The 20,831-nt window shown below is 37.7% G+C and overlaps 1 protein-coding gene across 2 annotated transcripts in view; it reads left to right on the top strand.

The window, feature by feature from the left end:
* Positions 1 to 10,665: 10,665 nt before the first annotated feature.
* The window catches only part of LOC127417049 (protein phosphatase 1 regulatory subunit 37-like), an 81,774-nt gene continuing 71,608 nt past the window's right edge, over positions 10,666 to 20,831 (top strand). The window contains exons 1-2 of one of the 2 annotated variants that reach the window (XM_051656740.1): positions 10,666 to 11,418; positions 11,636 to 12,448. In XM_051656740.1, coding sequence (XP_051512700.1) covers positions 11,731 to 12,448 — 718 coding nt within the window. In that variant the 5' untranslated portion in view covers positions 10,666 to 11,418; positions 11,636 to 11,730. Of the gene's footprint in view, positions 12,449 to 20,831 lie in introns of both variants that reach the window. The other variant, XM_051656739.1, reaches the window with a different exon arrangement.

The raw sequence follows: 20,831 nt of genomic DNA, 5'->3' as shown, positions 1-20,831 counted from the left end.
AAGAGGAAGAGAAATAGGGAGAGAAAGGTGAGGGCAGACTGTGGTTTAACGCCTGTTAGCCATCTGAGTCCATTAGCTCATTAATAAATGGCAGCAGGTGGTGGGCCAGAAGGTGCAACTGATGGTATAAGTGACAGGAAGCTTGTAGGGCTGGTGTTTGTATTTCCGTGTGTGCGTTTCGAAAGATTGATTTGATTAATTTCTGTGTTGACTGACCTTTGTAATTATGCAGAATTTACATTCACATATAAACACATCTTGAACATACAGCATGGGAAATGTTTGACATCCTTGCATGTTTATATATGTACCCAGAGGAAACCATTATTGCTCAAAGGTTACTCTGAGCTATGACAGGGGACTTGAATGAACGCTAACTGATTCCATTAAGTATTAACATTGTCTCCTAAAATTTCTTTGAGTATAGAACTGTAAAATTAACATGGATAGCAGGAGGAACACTTGTGATATAAAAGAGCTCTCATTTGTGATTTTTCATCCCTGTGGGTTGGGATATTCTTTTTAAAATTGAGTATGTAAGCAAGTGTATATGTACATTCATTTGCACATAAGTCTGGAAATCTTTGCCTGTTTATAAGTAGTATCCTTAAGGGGAAAACATAAAACTCAAATTGTATATTATTCTCTCTCCCTCTCCTACTCTCACTGAGTGTGTGTTCCAGTATGCAAAATACTCAATTGTGCAATAACAGAAATAAACGTGGTCATTCATCTCCTTGAACGCAGCAGAAATGAGAGGAGATGAGCCATTCAAGCTTCCTCTACAGCCGTTTTTCCTCATTTATCGGGGTGATTTCAGAATATCATATCAGCTGCCAATCGCTGGAGGCAATTAATCATATTGAAAATCTGCAACTGCAGTTGCAGACTCTTCCTGCTTTGCATTTTTGTTTTTTGCAAATTCAAATTCTTATCTGTTAGTAAAAAAAATAAATTAAAAAAAAAAAAAATATATATATATATATATATATATAGTCTCTAAAAAATTAATAAATATTTTGGTTGACATTTAGCAGAAACTTGCAAAATGACTTAAGGTGCATTCACAGCTGACAGCTATAATCACCAAGTTGACTGAGCAGCAGCTTTCAGTGGTGGATATGCTGCAGCTTTAATGATACTTTAAGCATTATTTAATGTAATAATGTGTGTTAATGTTAATAAAAAGTTATTATAAATGGATATCTACGGTTTACAGTAAAGTGGTATACTATAGGTTCTTTCTAAACTATCAGCTAAATCAGTTTTAACATGGTTCAATAGGCCTGTATGATTATGTCGGACATGTAACAGGCTGATGATTACACATCCTCACACGTTTAACGCACATCTAAAGCCTCAGAAATGTGGCATATAAAAATTAAAACTACCATCAAACATGCAATATGCATCTTTACTGTTTAAATTATTAACCCACATACAATAAATAATAAATCCATGATTAAAGTAAAACCTTGTGTACTTTATTAGACAAGTTGAAATCAACAAGACAATCCCTTAAAGTAGTCAGTTTTAATATTTCAAAACTGAATTAGCCGTATACAGGTTTATTAAACTAACCAGCTGCAGATAAAGAACTATTGCCAAAAAAAAATAACAACAACAACAACTAATACTTGGACTTGTGACCAAAGACTTGACTTAGACTTGGCCTTGAAAGACTTGAGACTTAACTTGGACCTCAGGGACTTATGAACATGTCTGACTCAGACTGCATACAATTTCTTTTCCATGCATATTTTTTATTATTATTATTTCCAATCCGTGTACGTGGTTAGAGATAAATCAAATCGCTAACAGAAACCTCTTTCTCTTGCCTGCACTCAACTACTGTACATTATCTCAAAGGAGTGACCTTCACTGACACCCTCTTCACTCCTATTGGTTGTTGCTCCTGAAAGTCGCTTCTCATTTGCATACATTTAAATAAAGTCACTGGACACGCCCAGGTTTCTATCGCTAGTGATGGCGGAAGTCACCAGCTCTCATTGAAAATGAAGGATCTAGTCGCTTTGTTGCTGGAAGATGCTGCATGTGTATGGAGCTTTAGCCTTGAAGCAATCTATATGCTAGTATACTTTTAAAATTAACAAAACTATCATTCATAAGATATACGCATTTTAAATTTATAGTCTTTCTTCTCTGGTAGAACAGACCAAAAATACTGATGACTCATCTTGAACTAAACAAATGTGTTCAATCAAATGCTCTCAAGAATGAGAATATCCCTCCCCCTAATACCACTTGTAACCAAGCAAGTTTAGTCTGCTGATATGTGAATGTAAAAATAAATAGCAAATTATGGTTTATTGCTGTGACATAGCTAAAAGTCCATCAGCTATTAAGATCGATATTTCCCTGCAGATAAAAAAAAAAAAAAAAACGTAATTTCATCAGGAAATGTTAACACAGGCAAGAAAACTATCAAGCGGTTTCATGTAATTCCTTCAAAAGTTAAAACAGTCATACTGTAGGTCAGTTTCCAGAGAGCTAATGGACAGCCAGAGTTCTTTAATTTGAAAAAGACGTTGATACTTAGCACTTCATTGACCGATGCTCCATTTTCACTCCCAAAAATGTGTGAAAAACATTAGCGATTAACTCTTGGATTTGGTTTATTTAGAAGATGAATTCTTTCCCTGAGACCCAATGGCTTCTCCCCCAGCTTCTGCCAGACATCTCCATAAAGCAAATCACAGGGGAAGAAAAACGACCCAAGATAGAGTAACAGTAAAATCCTCCAACTCGTCACATTTGTGGATTTACAGCTGGCTGGGGGAGATGTGGGCCCCCGATAGCAGTGTAAGGCGAACAACGTGTGCAGTAAATCCGCTCCTGTGACCATGCACCTGCCTCCCACACACGCACATACACACCTGATAGTTGATGTGTAGTAACAGGTGGAATGAGTAGTTCTGACTAATATAATTTGAGGCTGCACACACCAAAACCCACCAAGCTCTTCAAAGAAAGCAACACAAACATTAAGATTTAATCATCTCCTATGATGTCCTGTTTTCAGTTAACAAAACGATGAATGGGATAAACACACCTCAGAACTGTCCCAATACTCCCGGCATATATCAATGCCTTTGATATTTGAACTAAGGACGTTTTGCAACTTTCGGTCTAAAACCTCTACAAGACCTATGACTTTCTTAGACCCTGAAGCTGATAAATCCCAGCAAACCTAAAACTCATGTCAGTTAAATGAATCTCTCGAGAAGTAAGCATGAGTAATGTCCTGACAAAAAGGCAACCTCCTATATGACAAGGATCATTGTTCAATTTGCGCAATGTGCAAAATAAATCAGATGCTAAGGGAGACCCTAATGTGGCCTTTAAAGAGAGCAGCCATGGCAACCTTACAGGAAGTTCAAACAGATCTGCGGTTTCCAGTGGCGCCAAATAAGGCATGTCTACACCTGCCAGTGGAAGAGCCCCCTTGATGTCAGCACAGTAGTGTCGGCTGCCAATGAACCGAAGTGCAATTGTGCCACATTGGCATGAGTCCAAGGCCTAGTGTACTCTTCGTTTTTTGCCTGTCATTGCGTCTCGCGCACAATCTGCTCTAGCCATTCAAAGGTTTTAGTCCATTGACATGTTTGACACATGAACAGGACTGCTTTGTCATACTCTTTAGTGTAGTCGATTGCAGGCACGTGCACAGACTACGCACCTGTACGCGAACTGGTGCACACGATTGCAAAAATGCATGTTGAAGATTTAAAGGCAAATGGACAGCGGAAGCATACTTTAGTTTTTCCCATGTTCGGTCTCAGTTTTGTCCATGAAAAGGTGGAGTGATGAAAAGGTGATGAAAAGGTGGAGAGTATACAGTTGGTTTTCCTCAAATCTGTGGCAATGAGGAGATTGGCAGCAACACAACCAGCCAATAATAACTGCAGAGGAAATTGAGAGAGCCCAGAAATTACTTCAAAAAACAAGCTAAGTGAGTGCCTCCAATTTGATGTTTAAATATTTATTTTCAGCCACCTGTGGGAGGTCTCTGTTTCCCGTCTTTGCTTACTCTCGCAACCAGTGCAGTAAATTAAAATCGCTGTTAATTGCATTAGAGCTGGAATCCCAAAATGCAAGTGTTCTAGAAATTGTTTCCATCTTCTGCACAGATGAAAGGTCAAGTCACACATTACACAGGCCAGAACAATGAGAGCCATTTCATTAATAACTGAATGTAAAAATGGTTTTGTAAGGAATGTCAGAATTGTAATGGGATGATATAATGGGCCAAGAGTGTGAAGTGTTGTGAATGTATAATGGTCTAAACTCGATTTGCAAATACTAATGTAATAGTCTTGACTTAAATTTCAACCCGTTCTCATTCCCTAAGCGTCCAATTTTGCCTCTAGTGCAGAAGCCGTCCGCATCTGCATGATGACACCAAAGGTGCCCCCTGGCATCTTCTTACTGACACAGTGAGAAACCCCATTGTATTCTATGTGAAAACTTTGTCGGCAGTTATCAATCTTTGAATATAATTTTATGTGTTTAACCTGAATGTTTTATTATACTTATAAATATATTAGTATGATATTACATTATAAAATCATATCTACTATTTTAGATCCCCTAACCCAACCCCATATCTAAACCTAACCAATAATCAACAATATAAAACATGACACTTTGATATACATCATTTTTAAGCACCCAACCGCACATTTATGCCTAAACCTAACCAGTTCTCAACAATAGAAGTAACAATCAGATAAAGTACAGTCACAATCATTTATTTTTAAAAATGCACTATAATAATAATAATAATAATAATAATATTCCAAACCATACAATGGCATTGTTTGAGTACCAGAGTGAAACTGAAGGTTTTAATCGGTAAAAATATTCCCCCTCCGTGAAGGCATCCTGATCCTGTGTCATCCTGATTCTACCGGCACGTCTCATAAAAAAATTACAACAAAGGTCGTTGTAATTGGCTCTCGCATGTCTTGCGACCAATGGCATAATCGGTGAGTCTCTGACGTCATACCCGTGTCATTAGATGTGTTCGACTTGAACTGCATCTCGAGTTACGATCAGCGAGATTTGTCGTTTGCAGTCGGTGGAGGAATTGAAAAGAGAGCAGCCAAGCCAGACACTTTGCTCTTCCTGTCGTCTGCTGAACCAACACCAGCCACAGAATATCATGCAATGTTTGCAGACGAAATGTGATTTAGATAAAAATTCATGCATCTGTCTACACAAAATAATCAGAAATATTATTCATTTGAAAGGTTTGTGCTGCTTAATACAGTGCCTGTTGTGTGTGCGCAAGACAAAAGTACAATAAAAGCCTGTATTATTTTACAGTCAGTATTTGTAATAATTTCGAATGTTTTTAATGAATAAACAATATTACTATGACAAAAATATAACATGATATAAACATGATGTACTGTTATAAAAACACTGGAGGTGTCAGAATAAAGGTGTCAGAATAAACACCATTGTAATGGCATACTACCACACTACTCTTATTTCTGCCATAGACTGACATAGCAGAAGTAGTAATGTGAAATATGCAATTGCAAACGCAGCCCATGAAACACGTGTAACCGTTGTCACGTTGTGAGTCTGGCCAAACGTGAATGAGCTGTGTCGTCATTTAGAGCTTGTGCAGCTCTACTGGAGCAACTGCAGAGGCTGCACCAGCCAGCTGCTCTCGAAATGCTCTGGCGGTATACCTTGATGACATACGTAACAGTGACGCAGTGGTGGCGCCAGTTCAAGTCAACAAAATTTTCTAACCAACATGCATCAAGTCAAACGCCGATCGGTCTGTGCAGTGCTGCATGAATTCGAACACACCTATTGCCGCTTGAGGTGGCAATTTTTTAATAGGCTCGTTTGAGATGAGCAAGTTCTGCGCAGAACCGTTCACCGGTGATCAGCAGCAGGTTCATGCCAGTTAGAAATCTGTCCGACTTGTTGTGATGTCATGGTGACGTATGCCCAAAAATTGACTAGTGAGAGCGAGGTGCGCGCAGTTGTATGAGCCAGGTGGCACAGTAGGATTTTTCCAGCCGCGCAAACTGCAAGCATGGTGGGAAACGACTTACTGATGACACAGCTTAATGGATTAAACCACCATGATGTTTCGTTCTCGAAATTTTTTTTTTTTTATCTTTAATATGTTGTGTATAAATTATATGTGAATATTCCTAACACACTGACAGTTTGATCTCTGTATGGGATATGCGATTATCATATTTCTGAAATATCTAAAATACGTGTCTTTATTAAAAGAAAAAATGGATGGAAAGACACGTCTAATTGGTGAAATTAAATAACAGGTACATTGAAAGTCTTTCATAATTTATTTTCATTTTAAAGCAAGAAAATTTTAATTATATCCACTTTCAGCAAGAGCGCATGAATGTGAATCCAGCAGTATCTGCCTTTGATCTGTGATGAGGAGGCGTGGCCAGGCCGTGAGGGTACACACCTGACGCTGAGTAGCCCAATCAGCGGGAGAGAGATAAGAGGAGCCGGGGATGCCAGAGAGAGAGAGAGAGAGAGAGAAACAGATACACACACACACACACACACACACACACACACACACACACACACACACACACGCTGGTATACCTATCATTGAGGACTTTCCATAGACATAATGATTTTTATACTGTACGAATAGTATATAATAGATTCTGTCCCCTAACCCTAAACCTCACAAAAACCTTTTTGCATTTTTATATTTTCAAAAAAAAACATTGTTTAGTATGTTTAAGCGATTTAAATTATGGGGACACTAGAAATGTCCTCATAAACCACATTTATAGCATAACACCCTAGTAATTACCAGTTTGTAACCTAAAAAAAAAAATTGTCCTCGTAAACCACATAAACATGCCCACACACACAGAGTGTCAGTCCGGAGCTTTCCCCAGCCTGAATCGGGCGGTGGGGATGTGACGAGTAGGAGGGCATGACTGGGCTGTGAGGGTGCACGCCTGGCGCTGAGTAGCCCAATCAGCGGAAGAGAGATAAGGAGCCGGGGATGCCAGAGAGAGAAAGAGACACACACGGAGCTGTGTGTGTGTTCGTGGTCGACGTCTGTTATTATGTTATAATTAAAGTCTTGTTGAGTGTTGATCCGGTTCCCGCCTCCTCCTTTCCTGAACCCCGTTACACTCTCATAGGTGTCTGATCCACTACGAGATGTGGGAATTGTCCGACTTGACAACACGTATTTCACTCCTCCCCTGACTGCACCAGTCTGCTTTCGTCTACTTTCAAGGCAAGGCGTTTGGCATCTCAAACGAGCCCATTGTTTTAGAATGAAAGTTGTGCAGGATGTCTTACGGTGGACACCGGGTGACTGTATTTGGTGACTAAAAACATACTTCTAGGTTTGTTTTTCACATAAAATGATTGTAAGACTCGGAATACACCCAGAATGAAACGGGTCACTTCAGCAGTGCAGGATGTGTACAGACAGTTAAATAGAAAGATAAACAGATTAAATATTTATTCACAGTTGTTAATAAATGTTGCTGATTTCAAACGAAATCAAAATCATACCCCCAACATATATCACAATGACAAAATTGTACCCCAACGTATAAATAAAAGATGCTAAAATTCTGATGCCCATTGCGTGTCAGTTGACGTCAAAGGTTTCTCGTTGAAAAGAACGCAATAGCTGGATGCATCGTAAAACTGATGCCAGAGGGTGCCTTTGGCATCTGTAGATTGACCATGTGCACCTAAGCCAGGAAAGTGTAAGAGTCTTCGCTAAAAACCTAAGATTCATCACTCAGCAGAAATTCCCAATCTGCACCCTCACAACATCGCCGTCCAAGTTCCAACAGTCATCGCAGTAACCAGCATTCAACTACACAAAGGGGCCCACGAAGCAGACACACTCCAGTAAGAAGAGAGAATACAACCAGACCACAACACACTGAAGCCCAACCAAACACCTCTCAGCCCAGCTCCAGTGAAACTGCAAACATTGATTTTCACAAACAACAGCAGGAGGCAAATGGCAGAACAGCATTCCCGCATTCACAGCAGCTCACTTATGCTGGTGTAGTGAAGGGCAAAATACACAAAATACACCCAAAGGCAGGTATTTGACACAAAACACAGTGAAAAACAGGTGAGTAGTAATAAGCAGATCTGTGCAGATGTGAAGAACTGAAACCTGAGGATGGTTCGTGTTGATGCAGGTAGTGATAATCCTTGGGGTGACGAACACACAATGGGAAGTAGACGTAGGAGTGGAGGCTTGGAGATCAAGGAGAGATTGCAGGAATGACGTTTGAAGAGTCAGGTAAGTCGCAGGTAAGTGAGTCTGTATTCTGAGCTGAGACCAGACAACGAGTGAAGGGAGAATGGGGTTTAAGTAGAGGAGCTGATTGACATGGTGATGAGAGGCAGGTGCAGGTGATCAGTATTCAGGAGAGAGGGATGGTTGTGTGAATGTGGCAGGATGGTCAGGTGGATCCGTGACATGTATATTGTTATTATAGTTTTTTCATTTATTTTATTCATTACCTGGTACCTTATTTTAATTCTATTTTTATTGTTATTTGTTACTGTTTTATTATCTGTTTTGTGTATTAATGCTTTGGCAATATTGTATGTAAAAACCAATCATGCTAATAAAGTACTTTAAATTGAAATTGATGCCTTGGGAGTAAGAACGTGTTGTAAATTACAGCGGGGCTTTTTGATGAGATTGATTATAGTATTAGTAAATTAGAATGCTTAGGCATAGAGGACATGTGTGTGTCATGCAGGGGATGTAATTAATGCTGAATTTCTGAAACATTTACACAGGATGATGGTATATGCAGCGTTTTGGATTTATGAATTGAAATCATTAGCTTCTCAACTTGACCTGCCAATATTTCTTTAAGAATTTCTTTGATATATCTTTTTTGTGGGAAAAAAACTTCAAAAACAAGGTGAATCAGAGATCAGCGTTGGTTTATAATGACATAGAGTATGTCTGATGTCTCAATATCAGGTCATCCTTATTTATGTCAGTGATTTTTGATTCATTGACTGGAAAAATAAAATAAAATAATGTTTTATTGCTGTTTACTTATAGCTAGAATTGGGATACTACCGGGAGATGCCATCTCTGTAAGAAGGATGGACATATTGAACTTTAACACACTGGACACAAAAGGAAGGCTGAAACGTTTGTTGTTTTTTTTCTCCCATGGTGGAATTTTAAAAAGAATACAATCCATCTTTTTGTGTGTAGACCATCATAAAATTGTATACAGTAACTCATTGGCCAAAACGGATAAGAGATGAGAGAATGCTTTAAAATAATTTCTTTTGGAAATAGTCTTAAGTGTTCTATTAACTCTCTGATGTTTAACTTCACAAATTGTGACAAAACAATGCCCTCTACTGATTAAAGGGTATAAATAATTGGAGAAACACAAGAGAATGGAGAAACGTTTGATGGACTTCTTTCTTATACACTCTTAAACACACACACACACTCTCTCTCACTCTTTCTCTCTCTCTCTCTCTCTCTCTCTCTCTCTCTCTCTCTCTCTCTACACACACACACACACACAAAAGCATATTTTTAAGATTTTATTTATTTGTTTCAGGGTTTTTTTTTATTCCATCAAATTGCAGCGCGAAGCATTTACATTTTTCCATTGATCATGGTATAAATATTGTTTTGATTATTGGGATCTACGCCCTTGAATTACAGTTCAACATTGTTTGTTTGACAAGGAAAACAAATGCCGTCATAAATGATTTTCTAATGCATCTGAAAATCAATTTAGTGGGGCATATATATTCGGGAAAACCATAAAAAAATAAAATAAAAAAAATACTTATGGGAGATAAAAGATGCCTACTTGGGAGATCTGTTGTAAAACAAAACCTGAAAAACCTTTTTCAGGAAACGGGTCACATTTCACTCATTTATATAAAACAAAAGACTCTATAAAAGTCAAATATGTGCAAATTTGACAAAATAGGGGGTAATATTTTTTTCATTCGTTTATTTTCTTCTGTATGAAACGCGTCATAAACCATTCAACGTGACAGCACAATACGTCATCACCGATCTGATTCGTCAAATTATTAATACTAATTTACTTTGGAACATTTCATATTCACAAAAGCAAAAGGACCAACTCTAAACCGTGTTTTAATGTTTTTGTGACAGAATTGTTTATGTTTATGGACTCTCTTTACTGTATAGATAACAAAAAATCTAGATATACGATTTTAGTTGCTAAAGAGTTAAAGATAATTGAAAAGTAAAACTTTAAAATGCTGTCTTTTTTCTTTTTTTATGTAAACCCCGTTTTTTTTATTTTTTATTTTTTTTATTCTTATGTTGGTTCATATCCGGATGTGTTGTTGTATGTATATATATAGATAGATAGATAGATAGATAGATAGATAGATAGATAGATAGATAGATAGATAGATAGATAGATAGATAAAAAACTGCGAAAAATTGCTGACATTTACGTTGCACAACAAAAATATCTAAAGACGAAAACAGGACACAAACGACTTTGTAACACATTTGTTGTAAGTATCATTCAGTTCCAACATTGCGTTGAAAGTGCTGCCGCTGAATCTCCTGTGTGATTCCTATCCGGGTTGATGACGTATCTCCGAACAGTCAACAGACACACACCGTCGGTGCGGACTGGAGCTGCACCCGGGCCAATATTTCCATATTTTTCTGCTGTCTGCGCGTTTTTGCGGTCTGTTCAACATCATTCATACAAGGCGGCATAATAGACTCTTCACAGGGTGCGAACGAGGCCGTTTGTTGCGTGTTTTGAGCATAAGAACGCGCTCCGGAGTGTGACGCCTGTTTTTATTTGTGTTAAGCGCTGCGATGCGTGTATGACACACCGCAAGTGAAATCGAAGGATTCTTTGTCTTGACAGTTTAAAGACACGAGTGGACCTTTAAACATGCTATTGCACTTTATATCTTTAGCCTAAAATAGTCAGAATTTGTAGTACTTTATTTGTAAACGCAAAGGTGTTGGCGCGCGAGAGCAGGCCAGTGGTGAAAGACTGCTTATCATTACCATCATCATTTCAACAGGCCAGTCTGATTTATAGTCTGATGTCTTTATTTTGTTTGCTTTAAATATATCTGCCAATCCCTTGCTCGTTCTTGGTCTTGATTAGAGGGTAGTAACAGTTCTATTAACGGTGGACAGGGACCATAAAGACACATTGTTTGCTGATAGGAGGCTTGTGATGATGTCAACATGATGCCCAGGTCAGATATTCTCATTTAATATGGCTGACACTGATTCAGTTTGACTAACTCTGTGACAGATGTTGTAGGTACCTACACCCTAAACTGCTGCACAGGATTAGACATAGACACTACAGGGAAAGATTTCAAACATAGGTAAGGTGGATTTGCCTGATGAAGTTTTTAATATAAAAATACTACAGGAATGGTATGAATGAAATTAATAGTAAGTGAAGTGTTAGGGCAGTCACCAAGCATTTAGGAAATATATGTTGATGCTCCGCTCAAAGCAGTGATTTCTGCTGACATGTGAACTTTTTGTCCGGGATGCGCTTGTCAAGGAGATATTGAACTGTTTCTCCCTGGGTTTCAGAGGATTAAACTGCAGTCTAGGTGGTTGAAGGAACTTGCTTCAGCTTTTAGAGCGTGACAGGCAGTGGTGTGCTCCAGCTCTCTGGAAATGAGAAAATGAATTGCGAGGAGCAAGCTGTAGATTTGTGCAATGCTATGACAAAACCCAACGTCGATGACAACACTACATCACACCCCGTGGATGAAATCCTCTCTCGGGACGGTCTCAAGCTGTTGGATGGAGACCACGGGGAAAGGGATGCTGCCACAGAGGCTGCAGACGCTGCTGTCCTAGCGAGGTTAAAAGATTTCAGTGCTAAAGATGAGGACATTCAGGTTTCCACAGACATCAAAGCACCCAATGGATCCATTGCATCAGCTGCCGAGCCGGCTGACCCTGTTAATGGTTCTGGTGCTGACCAGCAACAAAGTAAAAGGATTGTAGAGGTTGAGGAACCACCAGTTTCCAAATGCTCTGTTCGAGAAGGGGGTGACGATGATGGTGAAATGGATATCGGTGTGGATTTAAGTCTGGATGAAAATGGCGTTTTGGAGTTTGAGTCAGCGGCCCAGACGGCCACTTTAAGGGAGGACAGTGCCTCTAGGTGCGATAACTCCCTAATCTCAGAAACTGTCATAGAACTGCATTCACAGAAACCTTCAGAAGAAAGTAGCGAGGACGTGCCCACGAGTACTTTGGGCGTGGAGGCTGTTTCTCCTGCCTCCACTCCAGGGGAGGGAGCTGGGATTAAGCACAGGTCAAAGAGGGTGACCTTTCCGTCGGACAAGGACATCGTCTCAGGTGCGGTTGAGCCAAAGGACCCTTGGAGACACGGTAAGTGGACCTTTTCAGTATCTCAGGGCTGTTTGGTCATTTTGTCAGCACCTTGAACTTGAGAATAACCAACAAAAATTGAGTTGCATCCCAAATGCAGAGCTCATCTCCTGTGGCTTGCTTTGTGTCTTCAGTCTAAAAGGTTTGCGTAATTATACTCTGTGGTCAGACTATTCAGTCCTGGCTGAGCTGAAGCCAAGGCTTTGAACATGGCTTCTGTTACCTGTTACACTTGGAGAGCAGAGAGAAAGAGAGAGAGCATGAGCAGCAGTAGTTTTACTGAAAGACTCCCATGATCCAAATGACATTTGATCCTCAAGTCTTCCAGGGTCATTCAATGCTTCCATAACAACTGCAACTCTACAGAGATCCCTTACTATCAATCTGAGCCTCTGGCAACAGCCTGAAAGATAAAGAGAGACCTCTATAACCCTTCCAGACAGTGTTGCGTAAACACCAATTCTTAGATATCAGCATCTTGTTGACTATTCATCTCGTGTAAAACACAATGACCCAGCAACCCAGTAGGCTACGTTATTCCGCTTGTTCGGCTGCAGTGTGTCTTTGATCAGTTGTTTGTGAGCCAGCAGAAATATAACAGCACGTTCTTTGCTTTCATCTAGGCCTAAGGTTTTGAGGTGTGTCTCTATATAGCCTGCAGGGAATGTCCTTTGTGTGTTGCGCACAGGTCAAGATGTTTCAAACAGCTTAACAACTAAGCCAACAAGACACAATAAAAACAACGTTTTGTCTGACAGCTTTGTTTTGTTTACCTTTTGGTGTCACACATAGAAGTAGATTCAACATACAAACATTTGCTTATTTTATGCTTTTTCGCCCGTGACCGCAAGCACAACTGGCTGTAACACTAAGTAACCTTAAGAAGGAAAGTTTGTCAGACCACCACTTTTGACTTTGTTAGTTTTTCAGAAATGTTCCAGGTTTAACACGTTAAAGGAATAGTTTACCCCAAAATGAAAATGATCTCATGATTTACTCACCCTTATGCCAACCCAGTTCTGTAGGTGCTTCCAATGCAGTTGAATGGTTATCCAAATTTTGAAGCTCCAAAATCACATAAAAGCAGCATAAAATTTATCCATACGATATATGTGGTTTAAGCTATGTCTTCAGAAGCAATATGATAGGTGTGGGTGAGAAACAGATCAATATTTATGTCCTTTTTTACCATCAATCTCCACTTTCACTTTCACATTCTTCTTCTTTTGTTTTTGGCAATACCAAGCGATTCTTGTTGATGTTCACTGAACCGGAACACTGAAATGCACGTTGAAACTCTTAATGTTTTTTTTAGCATTTCTTATACAAATGAATGTAAACTCAGTGTTTTTACTTGTAAGTTGTACACATTAATTCAAACAGTGATAGCTCATGTCATTATTATATATACCATTTCATGATATAATATTAATGAATAGAATGTATATTTTTGTATTTTGACAAAGTTAAAATGTGATTATAATAATGATGACAAACAAATGATTAAAAATTAAAATAGTCACTTTCACATACTTTTTTTTTTGTGGACAGGTTTTGTTCAGTTCTATTGCTTGTTCTGAACCTGATCAGCCTGAATGTAGGCCACTATTTTTGAAAGCTTATTTGTTTGTGATCTTTTCTTATAGAGAAAAGTATATGAGAAATTCTTATTATTTAAACTTTGAGCATTTATATTGTGTATTAAAGAACTTTATTTTGATGAGAAATTCTAATGTTTATTCTTCATTTTTTCAGAAAAAATAAAATACAAAAATTTGTAAGTTAAGTGTTTTATATCGAATCGTGAACCTCATATCGTATGTCGAACCGAATCGTGACAACCATATCGACCAATCCCTATTTGTAAGCTATAAAATGTTGGTACCCATTAACATGCATTGTGAGGACCGACAGAGCTGAGATATTCTTCTGAAAATGTTCATTTGTGTTCAGCAGAAGTCATTCCAACCCGATCTCATGAAAATTTTTACATCATTTACAAGTTGGCTGTTTCGTATGGTCTCGCACGATGTTGTTCGCATAAACTCGTACGACTTCATCACGTGAAATTCCGGGATGTGTAATGCGGAAGCGCGAGTTCCGCGCACGAGGTGTTAAGGACATACTTATTATGCCCTTACCCAAACCCCTTATCTAAACTTAACCAATCAGTTGAGTGTGTAAACATGATAGGAAGCTGTTGTGTGTGACAGAAGCAAGTTTAGGGGCAGTGGTGGCTCAGCGGTTAAGGCTCTGGGTTACTGATCAGAAGGTTGGGGGTTCAAGGCACAGCACTGCCAAGATGCCACTGTTGGGCCCTTGAGCAAGGCCCTTGACCTGCTCCAGGGGTGCCGTATCATGGCTGACCCTGCACTCTGACCCCAGCTTAGCTGGGATATGTGAAACAAAGAATTTCACTGTATATGTGCAAAATGTATAATGTGTGATAAATAATAAAAAAAAAAAAAAAAAAAATTGTGAGTATTGGATGGAAACGATGTCCAGCGACGTCATTGGCTGTAGTGAAAGTCGTAGGAATTCAAACGAGTGCAGTCACACGATATCATACGAATTAGCCAAATTTAGAAAAGTCGTACGAATCCTGACAATTTCACTGTGAGAGTGTGTTGGTCATTTACATCGGGGATGGCATGAGGGTGAGTAAATGATGAGAGGATTTTAATTTCTCGATGAACTATCACTTTAAGCTCAATCAACAATGTTGATACCCCAAAACTAATTTAGACTCGTTGGTTGTTTATAAAAAAACAGTAAGCTACTTATAAATCGTTAAATACATCTTTAAAAGTATTGCCATAAGGTGTAAACATTATACATATCAACATGATTTTAGTGGGGTAAAATCAGGGTTTATCATTGTCATGACAACAAAGTTGTAATATTGGATATAACTGTACACATTAGTAACAAATAAACTATTTTATAAAGCTAAAATTATGTTAAAACGCAATGTTTACGTCTTGCGGCCATACTTTTGAAATAGTGTGTATTTTAATGTTTATGGACTGGCCCCATTCCATAAGTACTTTACTGTAACCGCAATGTTTGCTTTTTTAAAAGAAATGAGGGAAGAATAGAAATATTTTTTTTTATTAATTATGCCACAAATGCTGTCGATTGATCTTAAATTGCATTCAACCAAGAAAATTTATTTTAATTAACTTGCTTTGGGCTTGTAGAATACACTGAGAGATATTTGTCAGTACTATTTAGACCCCTTTTTTGTCTTTTGTCTGGCAGTCTATTGGACTTACTTTTGGGTGTAACATTTTATATAACTATCAATAATCAAATAATAAAGCTTAACAGATCAGTAGGTAATGTACACGTGTAGCAATGTGTGTTACTGTACATAATGTTCATTAAAATTATTAATAAAAGTTATTGTAATGTATTGCCTATTTTGGTATAACCAATCTACTTAGTATTTATTACATAATCCTTTTCTTGGGAAAGTGTGTTTGGATTTGCACGGGTTATACAGTTTATGTAAGTTTTTAAGGGATCCAGGTCCTGCTATCACAGACTATTTGTGGTAGGCTATTAGCCTAATGTTTAAAGATCTGATGAGCACAAAGGTTGCTGGTATTTTTCCAAGTAATACTGTCCCCGGAGAGTTCCAGTGATCCCAATTCTGCTCTGCCATCATTGTGTCTTTGAGTAGAGCATCGTACACCTGGTCCCTTTAGCGGGGGCTGTCCTTGGAATAAATGTAGCTTGCTTGAAGTTGCTGGGTGTGAATTGCAATGCAGTAACTGAGTAACTAGCTATTTAAATCACTCATGTGATATTTTGTATACAGAGTCAACCTTAATCTGATTATTATTGAGACTGTAAGATTATTCTGCACTGGGCTGGAATAGATTAAATTAATATTATCTTGATTTTCTAGTTGCCTGTGCCTTTTTTCTCATGTCCTGTCGTTAACTTGAACAGAATTAAGGCAAAATCATTGTCCACTTGCATCTTTTCCAATAGCCTCTTGACGTATAATTGTAGTTGTCATGCTTTCTTGGGGTTGGTAGGTTGTTTTTTTTATTTTTATATCACAGGCGTTGAAGAGTCTTATTTCACATTCAAACATTATTCTGTTGTTATTTAGGTAAGAGGAAGTAGGTTAAATCACCTGTCTGTACTGTATGTTCTATAATTTCCTTATATTCTGAAGCTGAACTTCCCACTTTTGTTGCTTGGTTTCCTACACCATTTCCTCTCATCCAGGGTTTTTTTTATTATGGAAACACTTAAGTTTTGTGTGTTTATCTACTAATTCACTTAGCTCCTAGTTTTAAGCCTGTCATGGCTCGACATTAACGCTTGTCCACTTGTCCGGGACAAGTGGATTTTTGGAGGGGCAAGTGAAAGAGAATTTTACTTGCCCGACCGGACAAGCAGACTGATTAAACATCAATAACAGAAAAACAACCAGCTATATTTGTGATACCCTAGGCCTGTGTCACTTATTAGAAAGTTCATATTCTTATTCTGCTGTTGAAAGTAATCAAGAGCATGTCATTTTATCATTCGCAAGCGATCTAATAACAGCTGCGCCCTGTTTGATTGACAGGCAGCGTATGTGTTTGTGCTGAACATGCACGCATGTTCTGAAAATGCTCGCACTAATACGCGCCCGAACGGTCAAATACATTCAAAAATTCAGCCAAAATGCCCGTCTTGGTGAGGTATTCATTCATGTAAACACAGAGAGTGATGTCTAAAGTGAACGTAAACAGCAAAGAAAAAAGCAGATTTGTATTAAATTGTTGGACTTGTAAGTATAAATTTAAGCTAATAGACCCGCTGCCGTCTAGTGTAGTGTGTATTAATAATCAAACAACCATAACAAGAAAATGAGAAAACACTCACTGCTCTTGACTGTGTAACTTTAGTAGCTTTCAAAAGTATTAATGTATTATCATACAGTAAAACCAGTAGTAGTTTTATGTTGCAATTTACTTGAATACTTGAAACTGCTGTTAAAAACTTTTAAAGCTGTTAAAAAAAGCATTGAATTTTCTTAATATGTATTTTTCGTTCTATTTTTAATCCATTTCTATTCATTGCTGTTTTTTATTATTTTATTATTGATTCTTTATTCTTGAATAATTACTTAAGAACTTGAAACCATTCTTCCATATTTAACATGTTAGTTTTATTATTTTTTGTGGTTTTGAAGCTGGTATTAAGAATCGTCAAATTTCACAACCGACTACTGAAATTTTAGTATTGTGATAATGTTAAGTCTACATTGTGCATGGTAGATCTTGCTGCAATAACATGATGAAAAAGTATATCTCATTCCATTGAACTATGAGCATCCCTGCTGTTAATGGTGGCGATGGAGGCTTTTCTTTATTTGACTACCATATGTAACATAAAATAATTATCATATGACAATAGCCTCCTCCCCTACCAGTGCAGTTTACATTTCTGTCACAGAGAATTGAGTTTATTGCATAGGTACACTATTAGGTTGGGCATCGTTCATAATTTTAGACAAATATACAACATGTTTTTACATGTTACTTGAGCATGTATCTTAAATGTCCTTTTTTTTCTCTCTGGACAAGTAACTTTTTTACTCGGACAAGTGAATGACAATGCTTAATGTCGAGCCCTGCCTGTTTTATTTTATTTTACATGTATTCATAACTCTATCAATGCTTGTGATATAAATAATATAGGCTATATAATAATATTAAGAATGAAAGCATATAAGACATAAAGAACAAAAATCATCATTTATTTCTGAAGAAAACGTGAGTGCATCTTGCCTGTGTGGAGTCTCTGTCAAATATCATGCTGCTACAGTATGCAGTTTCTAAGTAGCTATGTTATTTCAATGTTTTTTGGGGTGATTGCTTACTTTTTTCATACAAAGGATTAAGGTATTGTTTAATATGTAGGGTTTAATATGTAATATTATCATTATTATTATTATTATTATTATTATTTTTCTTTTCAAAATCCTTTTTTTCCCCCAGGCCAGGATTGAATCCCAGATTTTCAATGTGGACTTTTGAATGGCACTGTATATTGGGTTTTAGACAGTGGTATCTAAAACAGTGTATTAAACAGACAGCCTGGTTATCTGTGGGAAACTCTCTGTTTTCATCACCAAATCTTCTGCACAGTTATTAATAGAAAATGCCTCCTGAATTCTCTGTGCTATCTCTTTGCTGTACACAGTAGCTAGCCACTAGCTGGGTTTCCATCCAACAATTTTTATGCACATTTTGAAATTGCGCATAAGAAATCCTTAAGACCATTCATGCATGTGTTATGAGTGTGCGATAGCTTGATGTGACTGGCCCAACGAAAGGTCCGACCTTGGCACACAATTCTTTAAACATTGCCCTTGTCATTCGGAAGTGTTTAACCCAAAGCTGCTCGTCAAAGTGGGTCCTCACAGTCTGCCAGAACAGTTTTGAGAGCGGGTGTTCCCAGGTATGCGGAGACTGGCAGCGTGTGGGCATCGCAGCTATTTCAGCCCCATTATATCAAATATTAGGCTATACTTATTCTGCTGTGTCTCATGGATACATTTAATAAAATGAGATACTTGCTCTAATCTTGCAAATAAAACTCTCCCCGAAACAGGGAGGTCATTCAGCTGCTCCATCATGATAATGTGCATTACGTAGTGGATGGAAACACACAACAATTAGTATATTCTTAAGTCAGATTTTTAGAAATGTGCTTAAAAATGCAAAACATTTCGATAGAAACTCAGCCATTGTCTCTATGAACTCTCAGTTCTGAAATCCTTATCATGAACCTTTGTTCACCTGTAACTTCTACATATACACTGTCAGAAAAAAGTTAAACATTTTTATCCATGTACCCTTAAACATGGGTACATTTTCGTACCCTTACAGCTTGTACCTTTTAAGAGGCAAAAATGTACCCTTGGTGACTAACTTGGACCTCAGTGATATGGTACTATAATGTACCCTTGGTAAAGATGCAAATTTGGCCTTTTAAGGGTACTGCCCCAGTGACAAGCACTTTGTACCTGCCATTGCATTGAAAAGGCGGGCTGTGATATTCATTAAAAATATCTCCTTATTTGTCCCCACATAAGAAAAGAAAGTCATACAGGTTTGAAACATGGTTCAATCATGGGTGAGTAAAATATGACAAATTTGTATTTTTCGGTGTTAATAGTCTCATCTGGAACACAGGACGCCTTTGAATGATTCTTTATGCATATCTTTGCAATAGCACATTGCAGGAAGTTAGCACATTTTTCATATAGGGCGAAAAAAGTCATGTTAAAAAATAAAGTATGCACTGATTCTTATTCCCCTGCACACCATCCATTTGAACAGGACTTGAACCATCCTGGTGAAAGCCATTTTCATATGGTATATCTGCATTACACTGTAAGAGGAAAATATAATGTTAGAACAGTATTAAAACCATGCTATATATATATATTATAGTAATGGAAAGTTAATCATTCACATTAACTTGATGGAATGGTCACACCAGTCTTATAGAAATAATTCATTCAAAAATGGAAATTATGTCCTAACTCACCCTTATGTCACTCCAAACCTGTATATCTTCTGTGGAACACAAAAGGTGAATGTTTGAAATCTTCATAGTTTTTATTGGCCATAATGTAACTGGATGGTGACTTAAAGAAAATCACAAAAAGAGGGAAGAATACTATAAAACCACAGTAAAAGTAATCAATGCTACTTAAACTATATTCCAAGTTTTTTCACAGGATGCAATGAGAACCAGTGAGGTTTTCAGTGATGTATTGCTTTAATTTGATAGTAAATAGCAACTTAAATTATGTTCTGGCCATCAAAGTGATCATATCACTACAGAAAACTTGGAATACATCACACCTTTTATTTCAAATACTTTTACTGTGGTTTATGGCCCGCCACCAGAAATTCACCTTTTGTGTTACAAAGAAGAAAACAGTCATGTTGTTTTGAAATTACATTAGAGTGATTAAAAGACAGAGTTTTCCTTTTTGGATAAACTATTCAACAACTTTTCAGCAATATAAAAATATTAAAATGCCCAAGTGACAGAAAAATCCTGTGCCCCTCTCATTTTCTTGTCCCCATGGTCTTTACAATGTAGTTTTAAATTGTGTTCCACGTGCAACACTGAAATCAAACATGTATTTTAAGCTGATAATTGACATAAAATTATCTGTGATATTACACTGGAGAGTTTTTATCCATCAGTCATTCCATCTTCTATCTCTGAGCTCCCTTCTCCACCATTAAAAAGTTTGCTGCATCTGGTCTTTAACAACAAAGGTATCTGGTAGCATCTTTTCCATACAGTACATGCAAAATATTTACATGTCCCTCAAATTTGCATCCTCATCAAT

The sequence above is a fragment of the Myxocyprinus asiaticus genome, chromosome 26 (genome assembly GCF_019703515.2).
Source record: "Myxocyprinus asiaticus isolate MX2 ecotype Aquarium Trade chromosome 26, UBuf_Myxa_2, whole genome shotgun sequence".
NCBI lineage: Eukaryota > Metazoa > Chordata > Actinopteri > Cypriniformes > Catostomidae > Myxocyprinus > Myxocyprinus asiaticus.
Note: the sequence above shows the minus strand (reverse complement) of the source record. Positions and strands in the feature narration are given on the sequence as shown.